The 22,193-nt window shown below is 42.0% G+C and overlaps 1 protein-coding gene across 1 annotated transcript in view; it reads right to left on the bottom strand.

The window, feature by feature from the left end:
* Positions 1 to 22,193, bottom strand: part of LOC138665456 (zinc finger protein 692-like) — a 107,743-nt gene that overhangs the window by 19,219 nt on the left and 66,331 nt on the right. The window contains exons 4-7 of the mRNA XM_069752961.1: positions 16,167 to 16,889; positions 13,668 to 13,883; positions 13,469 to 13,595; positions 9,591 to 9,746 (exon numbers count right to left, since the gene is read on the bottom strand). Of these exons, the coding sequence (XP_069609062.1) occupies positions 9,591 to 9,746; positions 13,469 to 13,595; positions 13,668 to 13,883; positions 16,167 to 16,889 (1,222 nt within the window). The remainder of the gene's footprint in view (positions 1 to 9,590; positions 9,747 to 13,468; positions 13,596 to 13,667; positions 13,884 to 16,166; positions 16,890 to 22,193) is intronic.

Consider the following 22,193-nt stretch of genomic DNA (forward strand, 5'->3'; position numbering starts at 1 on the left):
CACTGAACCAAGTGGACTTACTGCATGTAATGAATGGCTAAGGGTGAGACTATGCAGCGAAGACTAGGGTCTGCGCTTCAGATAATTGACAAGCTGCAGCTCTTAATCCAGGCCGCGGGTGAGTTTACGCAGCATCGAATAGAAGCACAGTGGCCATGCAGCGTTTTGGACACAGCACAGGTGAGCTGTGTCCAAAATGCTGCTATTCTGCATCGTGGGCACATACCCTTAAGTGGCATGGTATCTCCTTGTATATTCTGCTATAATGATGTACTTTCTTACCCAATGGGCTTGGCTCCACTGAATTTATTATGTTTGTGCAGGTTTCATCAATTTCACAAATGGCCCGGTTATGGTCATGATACAGTTGATACAAAAGTTGAGGGCTAGCTTGGCCAACACAAAAAATTTATTGTGATGAGTTTTGCTATTGAGTGACCTATAAATACTATGGTCATATACATGGTGTCAGAGAACAAAAATATATGCAGGACCCTGGTCCAGTGGCCACATCAGTAACCTGTGGCTACCACACCAGAGCACTGTGAACTTCCTACTCTGTGTGATATTCCTGGCACCTCTTCTGATGTTATATGTGTGTGCTGCACTATGGAATGACAGGCCTACTAATCAGAAGAGGTGCCGGGGATGGCACAGGTAAGAGGGTAACTCTCCTCTGGTCCAGGGGCCAACATCAGTAACCTGTGGATACCATGACAGAGCACTGTGAACTTCCTACTCTGTGTGTTATACCTGGCACCTCTTTGATGTTATATGTGTGTGCTGCGCTATGTAATGACAGGCCTACTAATCAAAAGAGGTGCCGGGGATGGCACAGGTAAGAGGGTAACTCTCCTCTGGTCCAGTGGCCACGTCAGTAACCTGTGGCTACCATACCAGAGCAGTGCCATCTTCCTACTCTGTATGTTATTCATAGCACATCTTCTGAAGTTATAAGTGTGTGCTGCACTATGTAATGACAGACCTACTAATCAGAAGAGGTGCCGGGGATGGCACAGGTAAGAGGGTAACTCTCCTCTGGTCCAGGGGCTACGTCAGTAACCTGTGGCTACCATACCAGAGCAGTGCGATCTTCCTACTCTGTGTGTTATTCCTGGCACCTCTTCTGATGTTGTGTGTGCTGGACTGTGTAATGACAGGCCTACTAATCAGAAGATGTGCCGGGGACGGCACAGGTAAGAGGGTCACTCTCCTCTGGTCCAGGGGCCACATCAGTAACCTGTGGCTACCATACCAGAGCAGTGCGATCTTCCTACTATGTGTGTTATTCCTGGCACCTCTTTGATGTTATATGTGTGTGCTGCGCTAGGTAATGACAGGCCTATTAATCAGAAGAGGTGCCGGGGATGGCACAGGTAAGAGGGTAACTCTCCTCTGGTCCAGGGGCCACGTCAACAACCTGTGGCTACCATACCAGAGCAGTGTGATCTTCCTACTCTGTGTGTTATTCCTGGCACCTCTTCTGATATTATGTGTGTGCTGCGCTATGTAATGACAGGCCTACTGGGGATGGCACAGGTAAAAGGGTCACTCTCCTCTGGTCCAGTGGCGACATTCAGATACAATAATCAGTAAGCATCTAATACAGTAAGTGGCCGAGAGCATGGTCAGAATATACCAAAATAGCTCTCTCTATTATCAGACAAATACATATGAGTAGGAGTGTCGCTCCCAAATACAAGAGTACCAAACCAGCGAACCAAAGGAGTATCGACACAAAAATAGAAAAAAGATACCAATATTTTATTAATACATAAATACAACAAAAATAACAGACACATAAAACGGCATGATAGACTGTAACAAGAATTCCATCATGCTAGGAGGAGGAGAACCAACCAGTACACTAATGGTAAACCACACCGATACGAAATAAGACCCGGGTAAGTATCAGAGAAATTACTTCAAGTGATCACGGATATTAAAGTACCTACCATGAGGGATAATCCCTCCGGAGCCAGATAGGCACCATAAGGTAGTTAAAGATAATATAATCCTAGATACACAGTATCATCAACATGCTGTATACTCACCCATCATCAGTCTGTATCGACGTGGCCTTCCCACTGCCCCTGACGCGCGTTTCGCGTTCGTAGCTTTCTGGCTCCGGAGGGATTATCCCTCATGGTAGGTACTTTAATATCCGTGATCACTTGAAGTAATTTCTCTGATACTTACCCGGGTCTTATTTCGTATCGGTGTGGTTTACCATTAGTGTACTGGTTGGTTCTCCTCCTCCTAGCATGGTGGAATTCTTGTTACAGTCTATCATGCCGTTTTATGTGTCTGTTATTTTTGTTGTATTTATGTATTAATAAAATATTGGTATCTTTTTTCTATTTTTGTGTCGATACTCCTTTTGTCCGCTGGTGTGGTACAGTGGCGACATTAGTAGTCTGTGTGTGCTAGACCACAAACATCTGTCTTCTGTATTTGTGACACGAGAGAAAAACTGCTGAATGTTTCAGTACATCTTTTTACATTGACATTTGCATACTCTTATTGCTATAATAACGTTTTGCTCCTGCACATGTTGTATATAAGATACTAGCTGAAGAGCCCGGCGTTGCCTGGGCATAGTAAATATCTGTGGTTAGTTATAGCACCTCACTTCTCTTATTTTCCCATCACGCCTCTCATTTTCCCAATCACATCTTTCATTTTCCCCCTCACATCTCTCATTTTCTCCCTCACACCTCTCATTCTGCCCTAACACTTGTCATTTCAACCTCACATCTGTCATTTTCTGATCACTCCACTATTTTTCCTCACTCCTCTCATTTTGCACTCACACCTTTTCATTTTCACCTCACACCTCTCATTTTCACCTCATCACCTCAGTATATACATGTTTGTCATCTCCCTTATATATAGTATACATCTGTATGTCATCTCCTGTATAAAGTATATACCTGTATGTCATCTCCCCTGTATATAGTATATACCTGCTGTGTGTCATCTCCCCTATATATAGTATATACCTGAATGTCATCTCCTTCTATATATAGTATATACCTGTATGTCATCTCCTCCTGTATATAGTATATACCTGTGTGTCATCTCCCCTGTATATAGTATATACCTGCTGTGTGTCATCTCCCCTATATATAGTATATACCTGAATGTCATCTCCTTCTATATATAGTATATACCTGTATGTCATCTCCTCCTGTATATAGTATATACCTGTGTGTCATCTCCCCTGTATATAGTATATATCTGTGTGTCATCTCCTCCTGTATATAGTATATACCTGCATGTCATCTTCTATATATAGCATATACCTGTATGTCATCTCCTCCTGTATATAGTATATACCTGTAGGTCATCTGCTCCTGTATAAAGTATATACCTGTGTGTCATCTCCTCCTGTATATAGTATATACCTGTGTTGTGAATTCTGTGGTCAAGCTCCCTCCTGTGGTCATGAGTGGTACTTCGGCTGGTTCTGTCTATGAGCTTCCTCTGGTGGATGTGAGTGGGGCTGCGGCTTCTGAGTTTCCTTCCTCAGGTGACGAGGTTAAGTCGTTAGGTGCTGCTCTATTTAACTCCACCTAGTTCTTTGTTCCTGGCCTCCAGTCAATGTTCCAGTATTGGTCTTGCTCTCTCCTGGATCGTTCTTGTGGCATGTCTGCCCTGCATAAGCTAAGTTCTGCTTGTGTTACTTTTGTGTGCTATTTTTTCTGTCCAGCTTGCTATATTGGTTTTTCTTGCTTGCTGGAAGCTCTGAGACGCAGAGGGAGCACCTCCGTACCGTTAGTCGGTGCGGAGGGTCTTTTTGCCCCCTCTGCGTGGTTGTTTGTAGGTTTTTGTGCTGACCGCAAAGCTATCTTTCCTATCCTCGGTTTATTCAGTAAGTCGGGCCTCACTTTGCTAAAATCTATTTCATCTCTGTGTTTGTATTTTCATCTTAACTCACAGTCATTATATGTGGGGGGCTGCCTTTTCCTTTGGGGAATTTCTCTGAGGCAAGGTAGGCTTATTTTTCTATCTTCAGGGTTAGCTAGTTTCTCAGGCTGTGCCGAGGCGCCTAGGTTTTGTCAGGAGCGCTTCACGGCTACCTTTAGTGTGGTATTATAGGATTAGGGATTGCGGTCAGCAGAGTTCCCACGTCTCAGAGCTCGTCCTATGTGATTAGCAACTATCAGGTCATTTTCTGTGCTCGTAACCACCAGGTCCATTGTGATTCTGAATCACCTGTTCATAACATACCTGTATGTCATCTCCTCCTGTATATATATGTACCTGTATGTCATCTCCTCCTGTATATAGTATATACCTGTGTGTCATCTCTCCTGTATATAGTATATATCTGTGTGTCATCTCCCCTGTATATAGTATATACCTGTGTGTCATCTCCTCCTGTATTAGACCTCGTTCACACGTTATTTGCTCAGTATTTTTACCTCAGTATTTGTAAGCTAAATTGGTAGCCTGATAAATCCCCAGCCAACAGGAAGCCCTCCCCCTGGCAGTATACATTAGCTCACACATACACATAATAGACAGGTCATGTGACTGACAGCTGCCGTATTTCCTATATGGTACATTTGTTGTAGTTTGTCTGCTTATTAATCAGATTTTTATTTTTGAAGGATAATACCAGACTTGTGTGTGTTTTAGGGCGAGTTTCATTTGTCAAGTTGTGTGTGTTGAGTTGCATGTGGCGACATGCATGTAGTGACTTTTGTGAGATGAGTTTTGTGTGGCAACATGCGTGTAGCAACTTTTAGTGTGTCGAGTTGCATGTGACAGGTTAATGTAGCAAGTTGTGTGCAGCAAGTTTTGCACATGGCGAGTTTTGCGCGTGGCGAGTTTTATGTGTGGTGCCTTTTGAGTATGTGCAAGTTTTGTGTGAGGCAACTTTTGCATGTGTTGCAACTTTTGTGCATGTGGCAATTTTTCCGCGTGTGCAAGTTTTGCGTGTGGCGAGTTTTCCATGAGGTGAGTTTTGCACGTGTGGCGAGTTTTGCGTGAGCCTAGTTTTGCATGTGGCGAGTTTTGAGCGGCGACTTTTGTGTTTCGACTTTTATGTGGCAAGATTGGTGTATGTGTGGTGAAATGTGTGCTGAGGGTGGTATATGTGTTCAAGCATGTGATAGTGTGTGGTGCATTTTGTGTGTATGTTCATATCCCCATGTGTGGTGAGTATCCCATGTAGGGGCCCCACCTTAGCAGCTGTACGGTATATACTCTTTGGCGCCATCGCTCTCACTCTTTAAGTCCCCCTTGTTCACATCTGGCAGCTGTCAATTTGCCTCCTACACTTTTCCTTTAATTTTTTCCCATTATGTAGATAGGGGCAAAATTGTTTGGTGAATTGGAAAGCGCGGGGTTAAAATTTCACCTCACAACATAGTCTATGACGCTCTCGGGGTCCAGACGTGTGACTGTGCAAAATTTTGTGGCTGTAGCTGCGACGCCTCCAACACTTTTCCTTTCACTTTTTCCCCATTATGTAGATAGGGGCAAAATTGTTTGGTGAATTGGAAAGCACGGGGTTAAAATTTCACCTCACAACATAGCCTATGACACTCTCAGGGTCCAGACGTGTGACTGTGCAAAATTTTGTGGCTGTAGCTGTGACGCCTCCAACACTTTTCCTTTCACTTTTTTCCCCATTATGTAGATAGGGGAAAAATTGTTTGGTGAATTGGAACGCGCGGGGTTAAAATTTCGCCTCACAACATAGCTTATGACGGTCTCGGGGTCCAGACGTGTGACTGTGCAAAATTTTGTGGCTGTAGCTGCGACGGTGCAGATGCCAATCCCGGACATACATACACACACACACACATACACACACATTCAGCTTTATATATTAGATGTTTATACATCTAGGCATGAACATACTTTAATCACATGAGGTGTTTTTCACATACCAGTTTTGTGTATGATGTCAATGTCAATGTGGTAGAATTTCATTTAAACACCTCAAGTTATGGCATTACATGTCCACCAGTCAACTACTTGTTTGCGGATTGGCAGTTGTTTAATAGCCTTTTTAGACAAGCAGATAGCATTTCTTATGCAAACAGAATAATCAGATACACATAAACTGTCATTATTCTCGGCAGCACAAATCCTACTTACACAGGGTGATGTGCTGCCTGGAACAATGATTTTTAAGTAGGCATAAAAATGATTTTGCCTGATGGATGAGTGTTTTTCTAGTTCATTAATTGATTGGCAATTTTTTAAATTGCCCAATTATTGGGAAATTAATGTTCTTAGGAATTCTCTTTGATGATAATCAGCCAATGCAAATCTAGCTTTAGGAAAGAGCACTTGAGCTCTATACCATGACTAAGACCTGGTTCAGAATGATGAATTTCATGGTCCGTGTACTGACTGCAATGACTAGACCAACTGACGGGTCTCCTGTCCTGAACTCAACAGTTTGTTAGACAAATAGAGGCTGATGTGTTCGGGTCAGGAAACTCATGCAATGCCACCAAGGAGGCATCTGATTGGCTCCAATTTTATTCTGCAGAAGGGCAACCACAATGAACATACAGCCAATGTCATTAGGAACAATCATCGGGATAAAGGAGTCCTAGGATTAATAATATGGTCTCCACGGAGCCCTGATCTAAACTTCATTTACTCTTTCTGGGATTACATGAAAAGACAGAAGGATCTGCACAAGCCTACATCCATAGAAGATCTGTGGTTAGTTCCCCCAAAATATCTGGAACAAATTCCCTGCAGAGATCCTTCAAAAACTATGCGTAAGTGTACCTAGAAGAACTGATGCTTCAATGCGGTTTTAAAGGGAACCTGTGATCAGGATTGTGCACAGTAACACACAGTGTCAGGTCGGCGCCGTTATACTGATTAAAACGATACCTGGGTGATGAAATCGGTCTTGTGGTTGTTGTTCAATCTTCATTTTCAGTTTTGAGTTAATGATATGCTCGTGCTCTAGGGCAGCATGTGGGTTGGGGTGGGGGAGTCTTCATGTGGTGTTCTGCTTAGGGATTCATAATGCAGACTGCTGACGGGTCACTGATCCCTCAGTGACCTGCCCCCTATTTTACATAATGAATGTTATATATACAGTACGGACCAAAAGTTTGGACACACCTTCTCATGTAAAGATTTTTCTGTATTTTCATGACTATGAAAATTGTACATTCACACTGAAGGCATCAAAACTATGAATTAACACATGTGGAATTATATACTTAACAAAAAAGTGTGAAACAACTGAAATTATGTCTTATATTCTAGGTTCTGCAAAGTAGCCACATTTTGCTTTGATGACTGCTTTGCACACTCTTGGCATTCTCTTGATGAGCTTCAAGAGGTGGTCACCGGGAATGGTTTTCACTTCACAGGTGTGCCCTGTCATGTTTAATAAATGGGATTTCTTGCCTTATAAATGGGGTTGGGATCATCAGTTGTGTTGTGCAGAAGTCTGGTGGATACACAGCTGATAGTCCTACTGAATAGACTGTTAGAATTTGTAATATGGCAAGAAAAAAGCAGCTAAGTAAAGAAAAATGAGTGGCCATCATTACTTTAAGAAATGAAGGTCAGTCAGTCCGAAAAATTGGGAAAACTTTGAAAGTGTCCCCAAGTGCAGTGGTAAAAACCATCAAGCGCTACAAAGCTCACATGAGGACTGCCCCAGGAAAGGAAGACCAAGAGTCACCTCTGCTTCTGAGGATAAGTTTATCACCAGCATCAGAAATCGCAGGTTAACAGCAGCTCAGATTAGAGACCAGGTCAATGCCACACAGATTTCTAGCAACAGACACATCTCTACAACAACTGTTAAGAGGAGACTTTATGCAGCAGGCCTTCATGGTAAAATAGCTGCTAGGAAACCACTGCTAAGGACAGGCAACAAGCAGAAGAGACTTGTTTGGGCGAAAGAACACAAGGAATGGACATTAGACTAGTGGAAATCTGTGCTTTGGCCTGAGGAGTCCACATTTGAGATCTTTGGTTCCTACCACCGTGTCTTTGTGCAACGCAGAAAAGGTGAACGGATGGACTCTACATGCCTGGTTCCCACCGAGAAGCATGGAGGAGGAGGTGTGATGGTGTGGGGGTGCTTTGCTGGTGACACTGTTGGGGATTTATTCAAAATTGAGGCATACTGAACCAGCATGGCTACCACAGCATCTTGAAGTGGCATGCTGTTCCAACCGGTTTGCGTTTAGTTGGACCATTTATTTTTCAACAGGACAATGACCCCAAACACACCTCCAGGCTGTGTAAGGGCTATTTGATCAAGAGGAGAGTGATGGGGTGCTACGCCAGATGACCTGGCCTCCACAGTCACCAGACCTGAACCCAATCGAGATGGTTTGGGGTGAGCTGGACCTCAGAGTGAAGGAAAAGAGCCAACAAGTGCTCAGCATCTCTGGGAACTCCTTCAAGGTTGTTGGAAGACCTTTCCCGGAAACTACCTCTTGAAGCTCATCAAGAGTGTGCAAAGCAGTCATCAAAGCAAAAGGTGGCTACTTTGAAGAACCTAGACTATAAGACATAATTTCAGTTGTTTCACACTTTTTGTTAAGTATATAATTCCACATGTGTTAATTCATAGTTTTGATGCCTTCAGTGTGAATGTACAATTTTCATAGTCATGAAAATACAGAAAAATCTTTACATGAGGTGTGTCCAAACTTTTGGTCTGTACTGTATGTAAAGCTGCTTTTATGCTGAGTAATTCGTTACCTTTCTTGCAGAAATCTGGTTTGCTGCTTTATAGAAATCCACAGTTGAAATCATATGCTAATGGTTATACTGTAAGTGTGGTTGTCAGACACTGCACTTCCAGCTTTTCTGCCTCCCTCCCTATTCTGCCTCCTGTCACCTGTCAGTCACAGAGAGGAGATGAATACCCACATAAACAATAAGCAACAGTAAACAAGAAAAATTTAAAGACTATATACGGACAAAAAAACTGGTGCTATAAAGTCTCATAAAATATATCTTTATTATAATTTTATAAACTTAAAAATGCTCAATACAACTAAAGACAGAGTGCCCCAAAGAGGAGCAATGCATATAATATAACACAATAAATAAGATATGGTACTATATATCCCCTAGTCTATAAGATATATTCCTATACTGCCTAAGAGGATCATGTCTACCTATTTAGGAGGACTATACTTACATCAAGTGATGTGACAGGAAGGGGATGTGTGTGGTACGGTCTAGGAATATATCTTATAGAGTAGGGGATATGCGGTAGTACCTTATCTTACTTATTGTGTTATATTATAAACGGTACATTGTGTGCATTGGTCCTATTTGGGGCACTTTAATTGTATGACATTAAAACAACTCAACACAAATAAAGACAAAGATATATGTTTTATGAGACTTTATATCAGCAGTTTTTTTGTAGGTATGTAGTCACAGACAGGCAACAGAAGGGGAAAGGACAGAAGCAAGAAGAGCTGCCAGTTCAGCACTAAAGTGCCTTTTTATTCATGCCATTAGTTTGGAGTATAAAATCCTGTGATCCTCTCTTTAAGAGACCAAATGTGTATACAGAGCACCAGGAGTTCTGAGAGATACGGATGAGCTTCCAAGTTTCTACCTACCGGCTTGTCCTTTGGCTTCTGCACTGAGTACTCTGTCGATCCTGTCCATCGTCTTCATGTGGTTTTATTTGAGAGTTCTGATCGTCCTCCCCCACCACTTTTGACATCTCAACACTCTCACTCTGTGGCTCTTTGTGTTCTTCAACAGCAGCTAAACTATAAGTTAAGAGAACATGTAGGGAATATATGGTATGATTAATTATGTCTATCAGCTGATTTACTTAGAAAGGACAAAAAGCTAGAAATGTTCTAGTTTACAGTCTCCTGTGTTAACAATAATCTGAATGTGATTTTACCTACAATTTATGGGTTTTGTCTTCACGAGCCACTAGTTATATACCACTTGTGCGTTGGCGAGATTGTGCAAAGAGCTTTTTGCTACACGATTTTTGCAGGTGAGTAACAAGTTAGCAATCTCATTTATCTGGAAAAACACGTGACATATACTGGCCCATGCAATGATAGCCTGCACTACCTGCCCTACATGGACCATAAGATCAGACATATGAATGCAAAAAGAGGATACAACGGACTGTGTCACAATGATTAAACAGCAGCAAAGTTGTCTTTTTAATCATGCAGAGTTCTCCTTAGTCACTCTGCCCAATAACTAAGGGGCGCTAAAGGCATCTGTGCAGGCTATGATTTCTCTTGAGCAAGACACTTCCCCTTGATAAAGCTGCACACAAAACGCGCGTCAGGTCTGTGCTGGCAGAGCCCCACCGAGTCTCTTCTCCTCCCCTCACAATGGGTAAGCATTACAAACTGTGAACCAACTTCTTTTTACATTCTGAGTCTTTTTGGGCTTTAATTTCATATGGTGACTGGGTGCACAGGTTTTGTACATATTATACACGGCTTATTATGCTGGTCTGACTTAGTGGATCTCTGCACGTTAATCCTCCTTATTTTTGATATATTGTTGTATTATCTGTTACTTATTTTTAATGATTTTTTCTTTCTCTTTTATTTGCATGTCTTTTGGAGTACTCCACCGCTTGATGTCGTGGTATTATTACTTTAAGGGGGACACTAGACTCTAGTCCCTTACCCTTTAATGCAGGGGTCCCCAACTCCAGTCCTCAAGGCCCACCAACAGGTCATGTTTTCAGGATTTCCTTTGCATTGCACAGGTGATGCAATTATTACCTGGGCAAGACTAAGGAAATCCTGAAAACATGACATGTTGGTGGGCCTTGAGGACTGGAGTTGGGGACCCCTGCTTTAATGAATATGTGCTTTTGGAATGTCTCTTTATTATTATAGACTGCTTCATTGTTGCAGATTTTTCAAACATTTGTGACTTTTTTGGCAACGGAACATGGCCTTAAGAGTTTTTTTTAACCCCATTAACATGATCTCCAATCCAAACGGTTTAATCTGAAATGGGACCATTGAGGCCAATGGTTTGCTATAGCAATTGGAGGCCAAAGACTATGTTAACACATTGCATAAAATATCCACACCAGATTTGGTCATAAATCCGTAAAGGTACCGTCACACATAACGATATCGTTAACGATATCGTTGCTTTTTGTGACGTAGCAACGATATCGTTAAGGAAATCGTTATGTGTGACAGCGACCAACGATCAGGCCCCTGCTGGGAGATCGTTGGTCGCTGGGGAAAGTCCAGAACTTTATTTTGTCGCTGGACCTCCCGCAGACATCGCTGAATCGGCGATTCAGCGGCCCTGCGCTTAGTAACCCGATATTTACCCTGGTTACCCGGGGACTTCGGGATCGTTGGTTGCTGGAGAGCTGTCTGTGTGACAGCTCTCCAGCGACCAAACAGCGACGCTGCAGCGATCGGGATCGTTGTCGGTATCGCTGCAGCGTCGCTTAGTGTGACGGTACCTTTAAGGTACCGTCACACATAACGATATCGTTAACGATATCGTTGCTTTTTGTGACGTAGCAACGAGATCCTTAAGGAAATCGTTATGTGTGACAGCGACCAACGATCAGGCCCCTGCTGTGACATCGTTGGTCGCTGAGGAAAGTCCAGAACTTTATTTTGTCGCTGGACCTCCCGCAGACATCGCTGAATCGGCGTATGTGACGCCGATCCAGCGATGTCTTCACTGGTAACCAGGGTAAACATCGGGTTACTAAGCGCAGGGCTGCGCTTAGTAACCCGATGTTTACCCTGGTTACCAGCGTAAACGTAAAAAAAACAAACACTACTGCGCCTCCCATCTTCATACGATGACGTCCTCTTCTTGTTTTCCTGCCGCGGCTCCAGCGCAGGTGTACTTTATCTGCCCTGTTGAGAGCAGAGCAAAGTACTGCAGTGCGCAGATGCCGGGCCTCTCTGACCTTTCCCGGACCCGGGCCGCGACGCCCTTCGGACCCGGACCGCAGCGGCACCGCCCCTGGGTGAGTATAATATAACCTGTTTTTCTTACCTTTCAGCTTACATCGGGGGCTTATCTACAGCATTACAAAATGCTGTAGATAAGCCCCTGATGTTGGTGGCCTTATCTCATATACGATTTTTGGGGTGACAGATTCCCTTTAATAAATGCCGCTAGGGCCTACATTCCAGTTTTGTGGGAACACAAGGATCAACCCTTACTAAAAGTTTGGCCTTTAAAAGTGCAGGTGATGCGGATGGAAGACCTTTCAGCATGTATGAACGGGAACCATGACAAATTCCTCAACTCCTAACCTTATTGGGTTACATTTCTGGAATATGCCAAATGCAAAGCTTTACTTCTACAATATGCATTAATGGCTAATGCTTCAAATCTTGCCCTGCCTTTACTGACACCCTTACCTGTCCCACCTGTCCCCCTATCTTTCATACTTTCTCTTAATATAGCATCTAATACAAAGATCAAATAGGTAAGTGGCATTGTGTCTTAGCTGTCTTGACCTGAAAAGGTTGTAGTTTGATGTTGCCTGTCTTTCTATTTTATTGTCTTTATGAGGATTTGTTCACTGATCACATTGTAATGTTCTTGACACACACACATACCAGTTTAAAAATAAAAGATTAAAACAAAAAGAATGACTATAGAGATGTTAAAATCCTAAGCATGTGATCACTTTCATATTGCTCTGTTTCACAACATGTGAATGGGGATTGAAAACCCAATTCACTTGGATTATATTATTATAATAAGTTGTTGTGAATTTGGGGTGCAAAAAGGTGCAAATTGGTCACAAAACAGACGTATGCCAAAGTCTGCAACTTTTTTATTTCAGTATTCTGGTGCAAAGTCTATAATAAATTAGTCACAATGAGTACAGAAAAATTAACTTTTAAACTAATGGACTTTATTTAAAGGGAACCTGAAAGGCATACCTTCTGCCCAAACTGCCAATGGCTGTACATTCACCGCCATGTATGTTTGATTCTGAAACGCTGTAGCGTTTCAGGTAAAAACATGTGGTACTTCTAATAGCTTCCGGGGGCTGAGCCACACTGAGCAATAGTTGTACAGACGGGTCTCCAGCGACTTCTTCCCGCCATCTGACAGTGACTATCTATACGTGCTTATCAGTCACTGTCAGCGAGAGGGGAGATTCTGCCGGGGACCCACATATATAACTAGTGCACATCACGGCATACCTGGTTGTGATCATACAGCCAGTGGCTGAGAAATGCTGCCCACAGTTCGGACAGCATGGATCACCTGTCAGGTTCCCTTTAAAGATGGTCTGAAAATTGCTAACAGAACTTAAGGGTCTGTCCCGATGATTTGAAAAAGCTTCACAATCTAATATTCTAGAAAAAAAGTGTTCTAGTGATTGCTGGGGTCCCAATTCTCATACATGTATCATCTATCACCTGCATTCTGAATTATTCCTAAATGTATTTTGTGGCAAATCTCTTTATGTATGTAGTTTTTACATGGCACAGTTGTCTGTTACCTTTCAATGTTCTTTGAAGGTGTTTTTCGTCTGCAAACATCTTCTGTTAAGGAATCATCTACGGGACATATTATTTTTGCTAAATCGGTATTTGGAGCTGATCCATCAAGTACATCCAAATCTTGGCCTACAGAAATACATTTTCTTTAGTGATTATTTCATGTTAAGACATATTCTAAAATCTGTGAGTTTTCCATACCTTTCTCGTCACTGCTAACTCTGGTCAAACTCGTAATGTGAGTTTTTGAATGAGATACGTCTTCTTTCATATCATCTTTCGAGCAAAAAGTCCTGCTACTACGAGGAGACCTTCTGCAAGGTATTGATGCTAATGGTTGCTTTGGTTTAGTCATTATGGCTTGTTGGCAGATCTGTGATAGTTTGCTACGAGTGCTTTGATGTCTGCAAGCTCTGCCTAAAAGGAGATTTAAAGAGCCAGAATTTGAAATTTAAGCAAGTTGATATTTGGAAGGACCTTTAAACACAGAAAACAAAAGAATAGGATAAAACACAGCAAAAGAACAAAGACTAAATCAATTAAACGAACCACCTAGATCATTTTTTTACCAATTAAAAACAAATACCAAAATGCATGAAATATTTTTTCTAGTCCCTTTTTATTTTATTTTTATAGATTTTTTCAATGTAAATTTCTGTACACTATTGGGATAGCAATCCTGCCTGGGCTACCTAATCAAGATGGACACATCAAATACTAGTCTGGAGATAAAGCAGCGGTGAGGTGACCTCTGACCATGGTGTGATCCTGTCTTATCTGTCTCCAGCTTCATAACTGATCCATACACATCATGATAACCCCACCACATGATGATAATGAGATGACTGATGAGAAGTCATTTCTACAGAACATGAGACACATATTATAAGACAGTGGCAGCCTACAATCTACTATATACGGTAATTGTCTAAGGGTCACTTCCGTCTTTCTGTCTGTCCTTCTGTCTGTCACGGATATTCATTGGTCGCGGCCTCTGTCTGTCATGGAAATCCACGTAGCTGATTGGTCGCGGCAAAACAGCCACGACCAATCAGCGACGGGCACAGTCCAGAAGAAAATGGCCGCTCCTTACTCCCCGCAGTCACTGCCTGGCGCCCCCGCATACTCCCCTCTGTTCAGCGCTCACACAGGGTTAATGGCAGCGTTGACTGTGGTGAAACGCACTCGGTTAACGCTGCTATTAACCCTGTGTGACCAACTTTTTACTATTCATGCTGCCTATGCAGCATGAATAGTAAAAATATCTAATGTTAAAAATAAAAATAATAAAAAATAGTTACATACTCACCCTCGGTTGGCCCCCGGATCGAAGCGACCGGTTACCGATGCTCCTCGCGATGCCCCGGTGACCTCTCCATGCATTGCGGTCTCGCGATATGTTGACGTGCGGTCATCATCTCGCGAGACCGCAATGCACTCTTCAGACCGGAGCGTGCGACGAGCATCGCTAACCGGCCGCTTCGATCCGGAAGGTGAGTATGTAACTATTTTTTTTTAATTATTTTTTTAAACAGGGATATGGTGCATACTACGTGACTGGCCAATATACTACGTGACTGGGCAGTATACTACGTGACTGTGCTGTATACTACGTGGCTCTGTGCTGTATACTACGTGGCTCTGTGCTGTATACTACGTGACTGGGCAATATACTATGTGGCTGGGCAATATACTACGTGGCTAGGCAGTATACTACGTGGCTGGGCAATATACTACGTGGCTGGGCAATATACTACATGGCTGGGCAATATACTACGTGGATGGGCAATATACTACGTGGCTGGGCAATATACTACGTGGCTGGGCAATATACTACGTAGCTGGGCAATATACTATGTGGCTGGGCAATATATACTACATGGCTGGGCAATATACTACTTGGCTGGGCAATATACTATGTGGCTGGGCAATATACTACGTGGCTAGGCAATATACTACGTGGCTAGGCAATATACTACGTGGCTGGGCAATATACTACGTGGCTGGGCAATATACTACATGGCTGGGCAATATACTACGTGGATGGGCAATATACTACGTGGCTGGGCAATATACTACGTGGCTGGGCAATATACTACGTAGCTGGGCAATATACTATGTGGCTGGGCAATATATACTACATGGCTGGGCAATATACTACTTGGCTGGGCAATATACTACGTGGCTGGGCAATATACTACGTGGCTGGGCAATATACTACATGGCTGGGCAATATACTACGTGGATGGGCAATATACTACGTGGCTGGGCAATATACTACGTGGCTGGGCAATATACTACGTAGCTGGGCAATATACTATGTGGCTGGGCAATATATACTACATGGCTGGGCAATATACTACTTGGCTGGGCAATATACTACGTGGTTGGGCAATATACTACATGGCTGGGCAATATACTACGTGGCTGGGCAATATACTACGTGGCTGGGCAATATACTACGTGGTTAGACAATATACTATGTGGACATGCATATTCTAGAATACCCGATGCGTTAGAATCGGGCCACCATCTAGTAAGGAATAATAGCCAATAGGAAAACTGCAATATTTCAAAATATTTTCTTAAAATAGAAATTTAGATAGACACTTTTTGATACCTTGAACATAGAAAATGACCAACTATTTAAATCAAATTTTGAACTATGAATTCATTTGTAAATGTCACTTAAGTCCTTACCAGAAATTTCAGTTTCAGGCTTCTTCTTGATCAGGTCTATGGAGATGCTCTCCTGAGTATCTTCAGAAACCTCAAGATTTGGAGGCACTGAATCTTCATCTTCATTCTCTGTGTCTTCATCCTCTACTGAGGAAACTAGTATTTTGTGTCCTATACTTTGGCACAGACCCTCATTGGTTACTCTTACTTGGTCCTGCTGCGTTTCAGACACACTGCTTTTCAGTGACCATTCATTTCCAGGGGTCATCTGTAGTTTGTGTTCAGATGTTTGCTCAGTTATTCTCCCGGTATCATTACATTGCTCAGATTGAACATCATTCCTGGACTGGTTCCCTTGTAAGGTTTCTTGTACAACCGTGTTGTGTGGTTCTATCTCTGTTCCTTGCAGGCTTATTCTGTTTTCCGAATTAATCACTGGTCCTTGCTCTATTATCATACTAGACACATTCTCCTGTTCCATAGTACTGTTTTGGTCCATGGATGAAAGGTCTGCAATATCTTCCTTTGCATTATTATTTTCAAAGGCTGCATGTGGATCCCAATGAAACTGATGATCTTTTTTGCAACCCCATAAAAGAACTGGTGTTTCAGAGAACACCACTGAGCATGGTTGTGCCAAAATGGTGGGGGGAGAATTGCAGTTTCTGCCATGTTGGTGACATAAGAAAGCCAGATGATCAAGAGAAGGAACAGGTACAGAAAGCAGTGTAATTGGTTTAGGAACTATACAAAAAGAAAAAAGGAGATTAGAAAATCGGTATAGCAAGATGAGTTATTCACAATACTAGCATAATTGCAAAATTACCGCACTTTTAAAACATCTTTGTATTTAAGGATTCACTTTGCTTTAAGCGTAACACATTAATGACAAAGCCTATTTAAGACACATGCCCATTTAAAAAAAAAATCTAGTATATGTCCCTTTACGTGACAATAATTCTGGAATGCTTATACTTATTAACCCCTTCCTAAAATTGGACATCCTGATACGTCCAATGTCAGGGTCCATATTTGTGATGCTGACACATGAGCTGAGCTTGAATATCTGATAGATAATGACTGTCTTACACAGCCAGCATTTGCCACTAACAAAACCCTGATAGCTGTAGACAGCGGCATCTACAGCATGCGGTCTGTAGGATGCACGCAATTTAAGGGTTTCACAATAAATCACTGGGCTAAGGTGGGTGGCAATGGCAGCTGGGGGCCTGCTGAAAACCCTTATGCCTGCTATGATAGTGCTCCTATGAAAACCAATCACAGGCTAGCCTTCATAGGAAACCGTGATATTTGCTATATGCAGTAATACCATGGTATTACGGTATATACTATAGGCGATCAGACAACTACAGGTTAAAGTCCAGTAAGGGCACTAAAAATTGGCATAAAAAAGACTAAATGTTAAAAAATATATATATATATTTTTAAATCAATGTCCATGAACCCATTTTTCCCCCATTAAGAATATGAAAAATTAAAAAAAAATTGTTATTGCTGCGTCTGTAAAAGACTGATCCAACAAAATATAAAATTAATTAACCCGATCAGAAAACAAAGTAAACAAAGAAAAGTTAAACATCAGAATCGCAGAGGTTTTTAGGGTCACCAAGCCTCCCTAAAAAAGGCAGTGAAAAGCAATCCAAATGTTGTATATTTCCTCAATAAAGCCATCAGCTCACCATGCAAAAGCAAGCCTTAGTACCGTACAACAGCTCAATTGACAGAAAAATAAAAATGCTATGTGCCTTTGAAAATACTCAATAACTTTTTGCTGTTTTTTTTTTTTTACAAACTTCTGATTTTTTTCACTAAAATCAGTCTGCTAAAAATTTTTTACGAGTGATCAAAATGTTGACTCAACCCCAAAATGGTATAAATAAAAATGACAACTCACCACACATAAAACAAGCCCTCATACAGCTACATCAATGAAAACATTACAGGTCTCGGAAATGGTGACACAAATTATTTTTTTTTACAAAATTGTATTGACCTGGAGAATCATATTGTCAGGTCAATTTAGAGAACAGTGGACAACTTAAAAATAAAAACTCCAGTTAATATTTCCACACTTCTGTGCTGTGTAATAATATCTTTAAAGCTTATTTAGCCTGCACACTCCGGTGGGCGGGTCCTGTGGACACAACAGGTCATGTCCCTCTGATGACATCACAATCATACGTATTTTTATGTTGCTGTCTGCTTATGATTGGTCAGTGTCAAACATCAGGCAGAAGTACAGGCCCCCGGTAAAACTACTAATACTAATAAAATCCACTTGAACCTAACTAAAATTAACTCAACATGCAAAATATTTGTTAATATGTCCGCAAAAAAGAGGCATAATTTAAAAAAAAAAAAAAGTTTTGTTTCGCTCTGCGGCCAGTATTACATCATGTTTCCAGCTCAACATGAAAAATGTTGCCCTTTTTAATTAGGGAACACAGCTAGCATACGCAAGAAGGTGCTCTGGTCAGATTAAACCAAAGTAGAACTTTTTGAGTTGAATGCAAAACGCTATGTGTGGTGGAAAACTAACTCTATTTTCCATATGAAGAGATAAAAGACAGCGGCACTCACCAGTATGCTGAAATAAACATCTTTAATGTGCCTTCAGTCCAGAACACGGATTATATTAGACACATGCCAGGTTATTGTGAGGGAGCGGGGAGTGAAAGTGGACGACGGCCGTTTCGTGCAATCAGCACTTCTACGGGTCCCTACGAAACGGCCGGTAAAAGGTGTATCGGCTGTCGTTAATGGGTTAATGCAGCTTTACTGAAATGCAGGTCTTGGTGACTTTATTTCTAGCTTTGCACTTATCAAATAGATCAGTATGGGGAAGGAGCAGAGAAAATAGTTCTCTCAATGATTGGGAAGGAAGCCATATCAACTTTTTCCTTGATTAGAGGCTATACGATAAAGACTATTTTAGCTAGATTTTTCCTTACTAAAAGTGCATCTTATCATGCAAAACATATGATAATTTTCGACTGTTGTTTCATAGGTCCACAGAAGATACTCAGGCAAAATACCGTTAGCTGCCACAAATTCAAGTAAAGAAAACTGAATAAAAGTCAGAAAAAATCAAAAACTGAAAATGGATTAAAAAAAGAATGAGTGCTTATTCACAATAGCCAAGGTAGGATATTACCCCGAGATTGGCTGTTGAACCCCTCAAATGCAGTCAATAGTGATTGAAGGGACTATCTCTGTAATGTGACCACACTCCCATGATGAGATCATGCAATGCAGACATTTGACTATATTAATGAGCCTGAAAAAAACCCTCAAAAATATTCTTTATAATATAGAGGGAAAAGCATAAAAATAAAAGCCAAAAATACAACACTAATTGCATTGTAAAATTGATATTTTTTTAAATTCTTGACCTCCTAAAAATAAATAAAAATAGTCAAAAACTAAAATGAAAAATATTAAAAATTACAACTCATTGCGCAAAAAAATCTAATGGTTATGGATCTAACAATACAGAATTAAAAGAAAAATGTCATGCTACCAAGGACACAACTAGCTGCACTACAGTGAGTCCCAACTTACGTACATCCGACTCGCGTACGATCCCTTGTTATGAATGTAGGATTTTCAAAAAAAGAAAACCTAAGGCTACGTTCACATTAGCGTTTCCCGACGCTGCGTCGGGAAACGCTGCGGCGACGCATGCGTCATGCGCCCCTATATTTAACATGGGGGGCGCATGGACATGCATTGTGCTGCGTTGTGCGACGCATGCGTTTTTTTTGCCGCAAGCGTTGGGCGCAGAAACGCAACAAGTTGCATTTTTTTTAGTCCAAATTTCGGCAAAAAAAAGAACGCATGCGTCGCAAAACGCAGCGTTTTTGCGTGCGTTTTGATTTGCGTTGTGCGTTGCGTCGCTGACGCAGCGGCGCACAACGCAAATGTGAACGTAGCCTAACATACCCACCTCTCCGCTGACATGTCGCGCACAGCCTCTTCAAGATTTCCGACTGTGTCCAAGCCTTGGAGGACAGTATGAGTCATAAGGTCGCGATGCTAATGTTATTACTAGTGATGGCTCTGAGTGAACGTGCTCGCCACTACTCAATACTCACCCGAGTATTGGGGTACTCGGCGAGCATTTCTGGGATTATTCGGCGGTAACTGCAGTCTCCACTTCACGTTTTTGTCGGACTTTAGAGACCCAATCACGGTGCAGGGATTGTCTGCCAGGCCATGAAATGCCGCAGCCATCTTTGTTGTGGTCGTGCAGTGATTGGCTGGGTTGTACAGCATCATCCCGAGTATAAGAGACAAGGCGCCGCCCTGCTCGCCACATTCTGTTTCTGTTTCAGCGAGAGTAGGGAGAGCTGCCGCCGAGATAGGGTCAGAATCGTGGTTTTAGAGTTAGGGTAGGTCTGCAACTCTTACATCCACAACTCCTGAGAAACCAAAAGTCCTTTTTAGGGCTAATTCATGGGTCCTGATATTGCAGCTCTAGGCAGGCAGGGCACAGCATATCCACATCAGTGCAAGGCCTGAAGGCACTGTAGGTGCCTCCATTGCTCCCACTGCATCCCTCCCAAAGCTCAATAACTGCCTGCTGCTGCTGCAGCTTATTTACTATCTATATACCTTTTTTTTCCCAAAAATTCCCCCCCACCCCAAAAAAAAAAAAAAAAGTAAAATAAAATATATATATACATATATATATATATATACACAGTCTGTTCTGTCAGACAGAGGTTTGTTGAAAAGTGATAGCTTGTCAGGCATACGTAGCATAGTTGTGTGTGCTACCCTTGTGTCCCTTTTTTTTTTGGTGTTTTAAATTCACCGAAAAAGGCCTGATATATCTCTGCTCCAAGTTTTGGCATTGGAGGCTGGGGTACTTACTTTGTGGCTGTGTGATACTCAAATTCTATACAGTGCTATTTAGCCCCCCAATTTTTTTAAAGGCCACAGATTTGCCAGTGTGGTATTTCTGCTACAGCCGTCATATATCTCTGTTGCAAGTTTTGCCATTGGAGGCCAGTGTACTTACTTTGTGGCCGTGTGATACTCAAATTCTATACAGCGCTATTCAGCCTAAAAAAATTCACTAAAGGGGTTAAATAGTGGGACAGTTTAATAGGTCAGTATGTTCCAGACGCGGCGATACCAAAGATGTGTACTTTTTTTCAATAAAAATAATTATTTCTGGGTACAATATACTTTTATCTTTTTATTATTTTGAGATTTTTTTTAACAAAATTATTTAACTTTTATACTTTGTCCCACTATGGGACTTTCACTTTTTGCAGTCTGATCACTTGTAAAGCATAGCAAAGCAGCTTTGCTATGCTTTACAAACTAGTGCTGCATTGACAAACTTGATACATCATGCTCTAAGCATAATCTACAGTAATAATAAATCTAGCACGTTAGGTAGTGCTGGTGACACAGATGTCGTCATGACGACATCGGGTCACCATGGCAACAATTGGCCCCTCGGGATGACGTCATAGGAGGGGCCGATCAGAGAGCTGAGGGCCTATATGTTCATAATAAATGCCACTATATGATGCTAACGTATATACTGTTACAAGATGTGTTAAGAGAAGAAGCGTGAGCTGTCTAATTGGGAAGGAGGGGGGAGGGGTTGGTAAGGGGGGGTTGTTGTTGGGGAAAATCGAAAACACATGTATTGATGTCAAATGTTTTATTGAAATTTTCTACTTAATAAAAACCTATTTGACTTAAAAAGAGAGCTGAGGGCAGTGGCGTAACTTGAAACTCATGGGCTCCAATGCGAAAGCTCCACTGGGGCCCCCAAATATTTTAAATCTTTAATAGCAATAGTCTTTTGCTACAGGCCAAAGGGACTTTTAGGGCCCCCTAGTTCCAGCGCCTGGGTGCGATTGCAACCCCTGCATCTGTTGTAGTTACGCCTCTGGCTGAGGGGGCTCCCACTGTTATGGACCTGGTGGTTAGGAGCACCCGGAACGACCTGATGGTTAAACTCATACAGGACAAGCTCTGGGAAGTGGGAGCTCTGCTGACCGCAAC

This window comes from Ranitomeya imitator, chromosome 2 (genome assembly GCF_032444005.1).
Source record: "Ranitomeya imitator isolate aRanImi1 chromosome 2, aRanImi1.pri, whole genome shotgun sequence".
Lineage (NCBI taxonomy): Eukaryota > Metazoa > Chordata > Amphibia > Anura > Dendrobatidae > Ranitomeya > Ranitomeya imitator.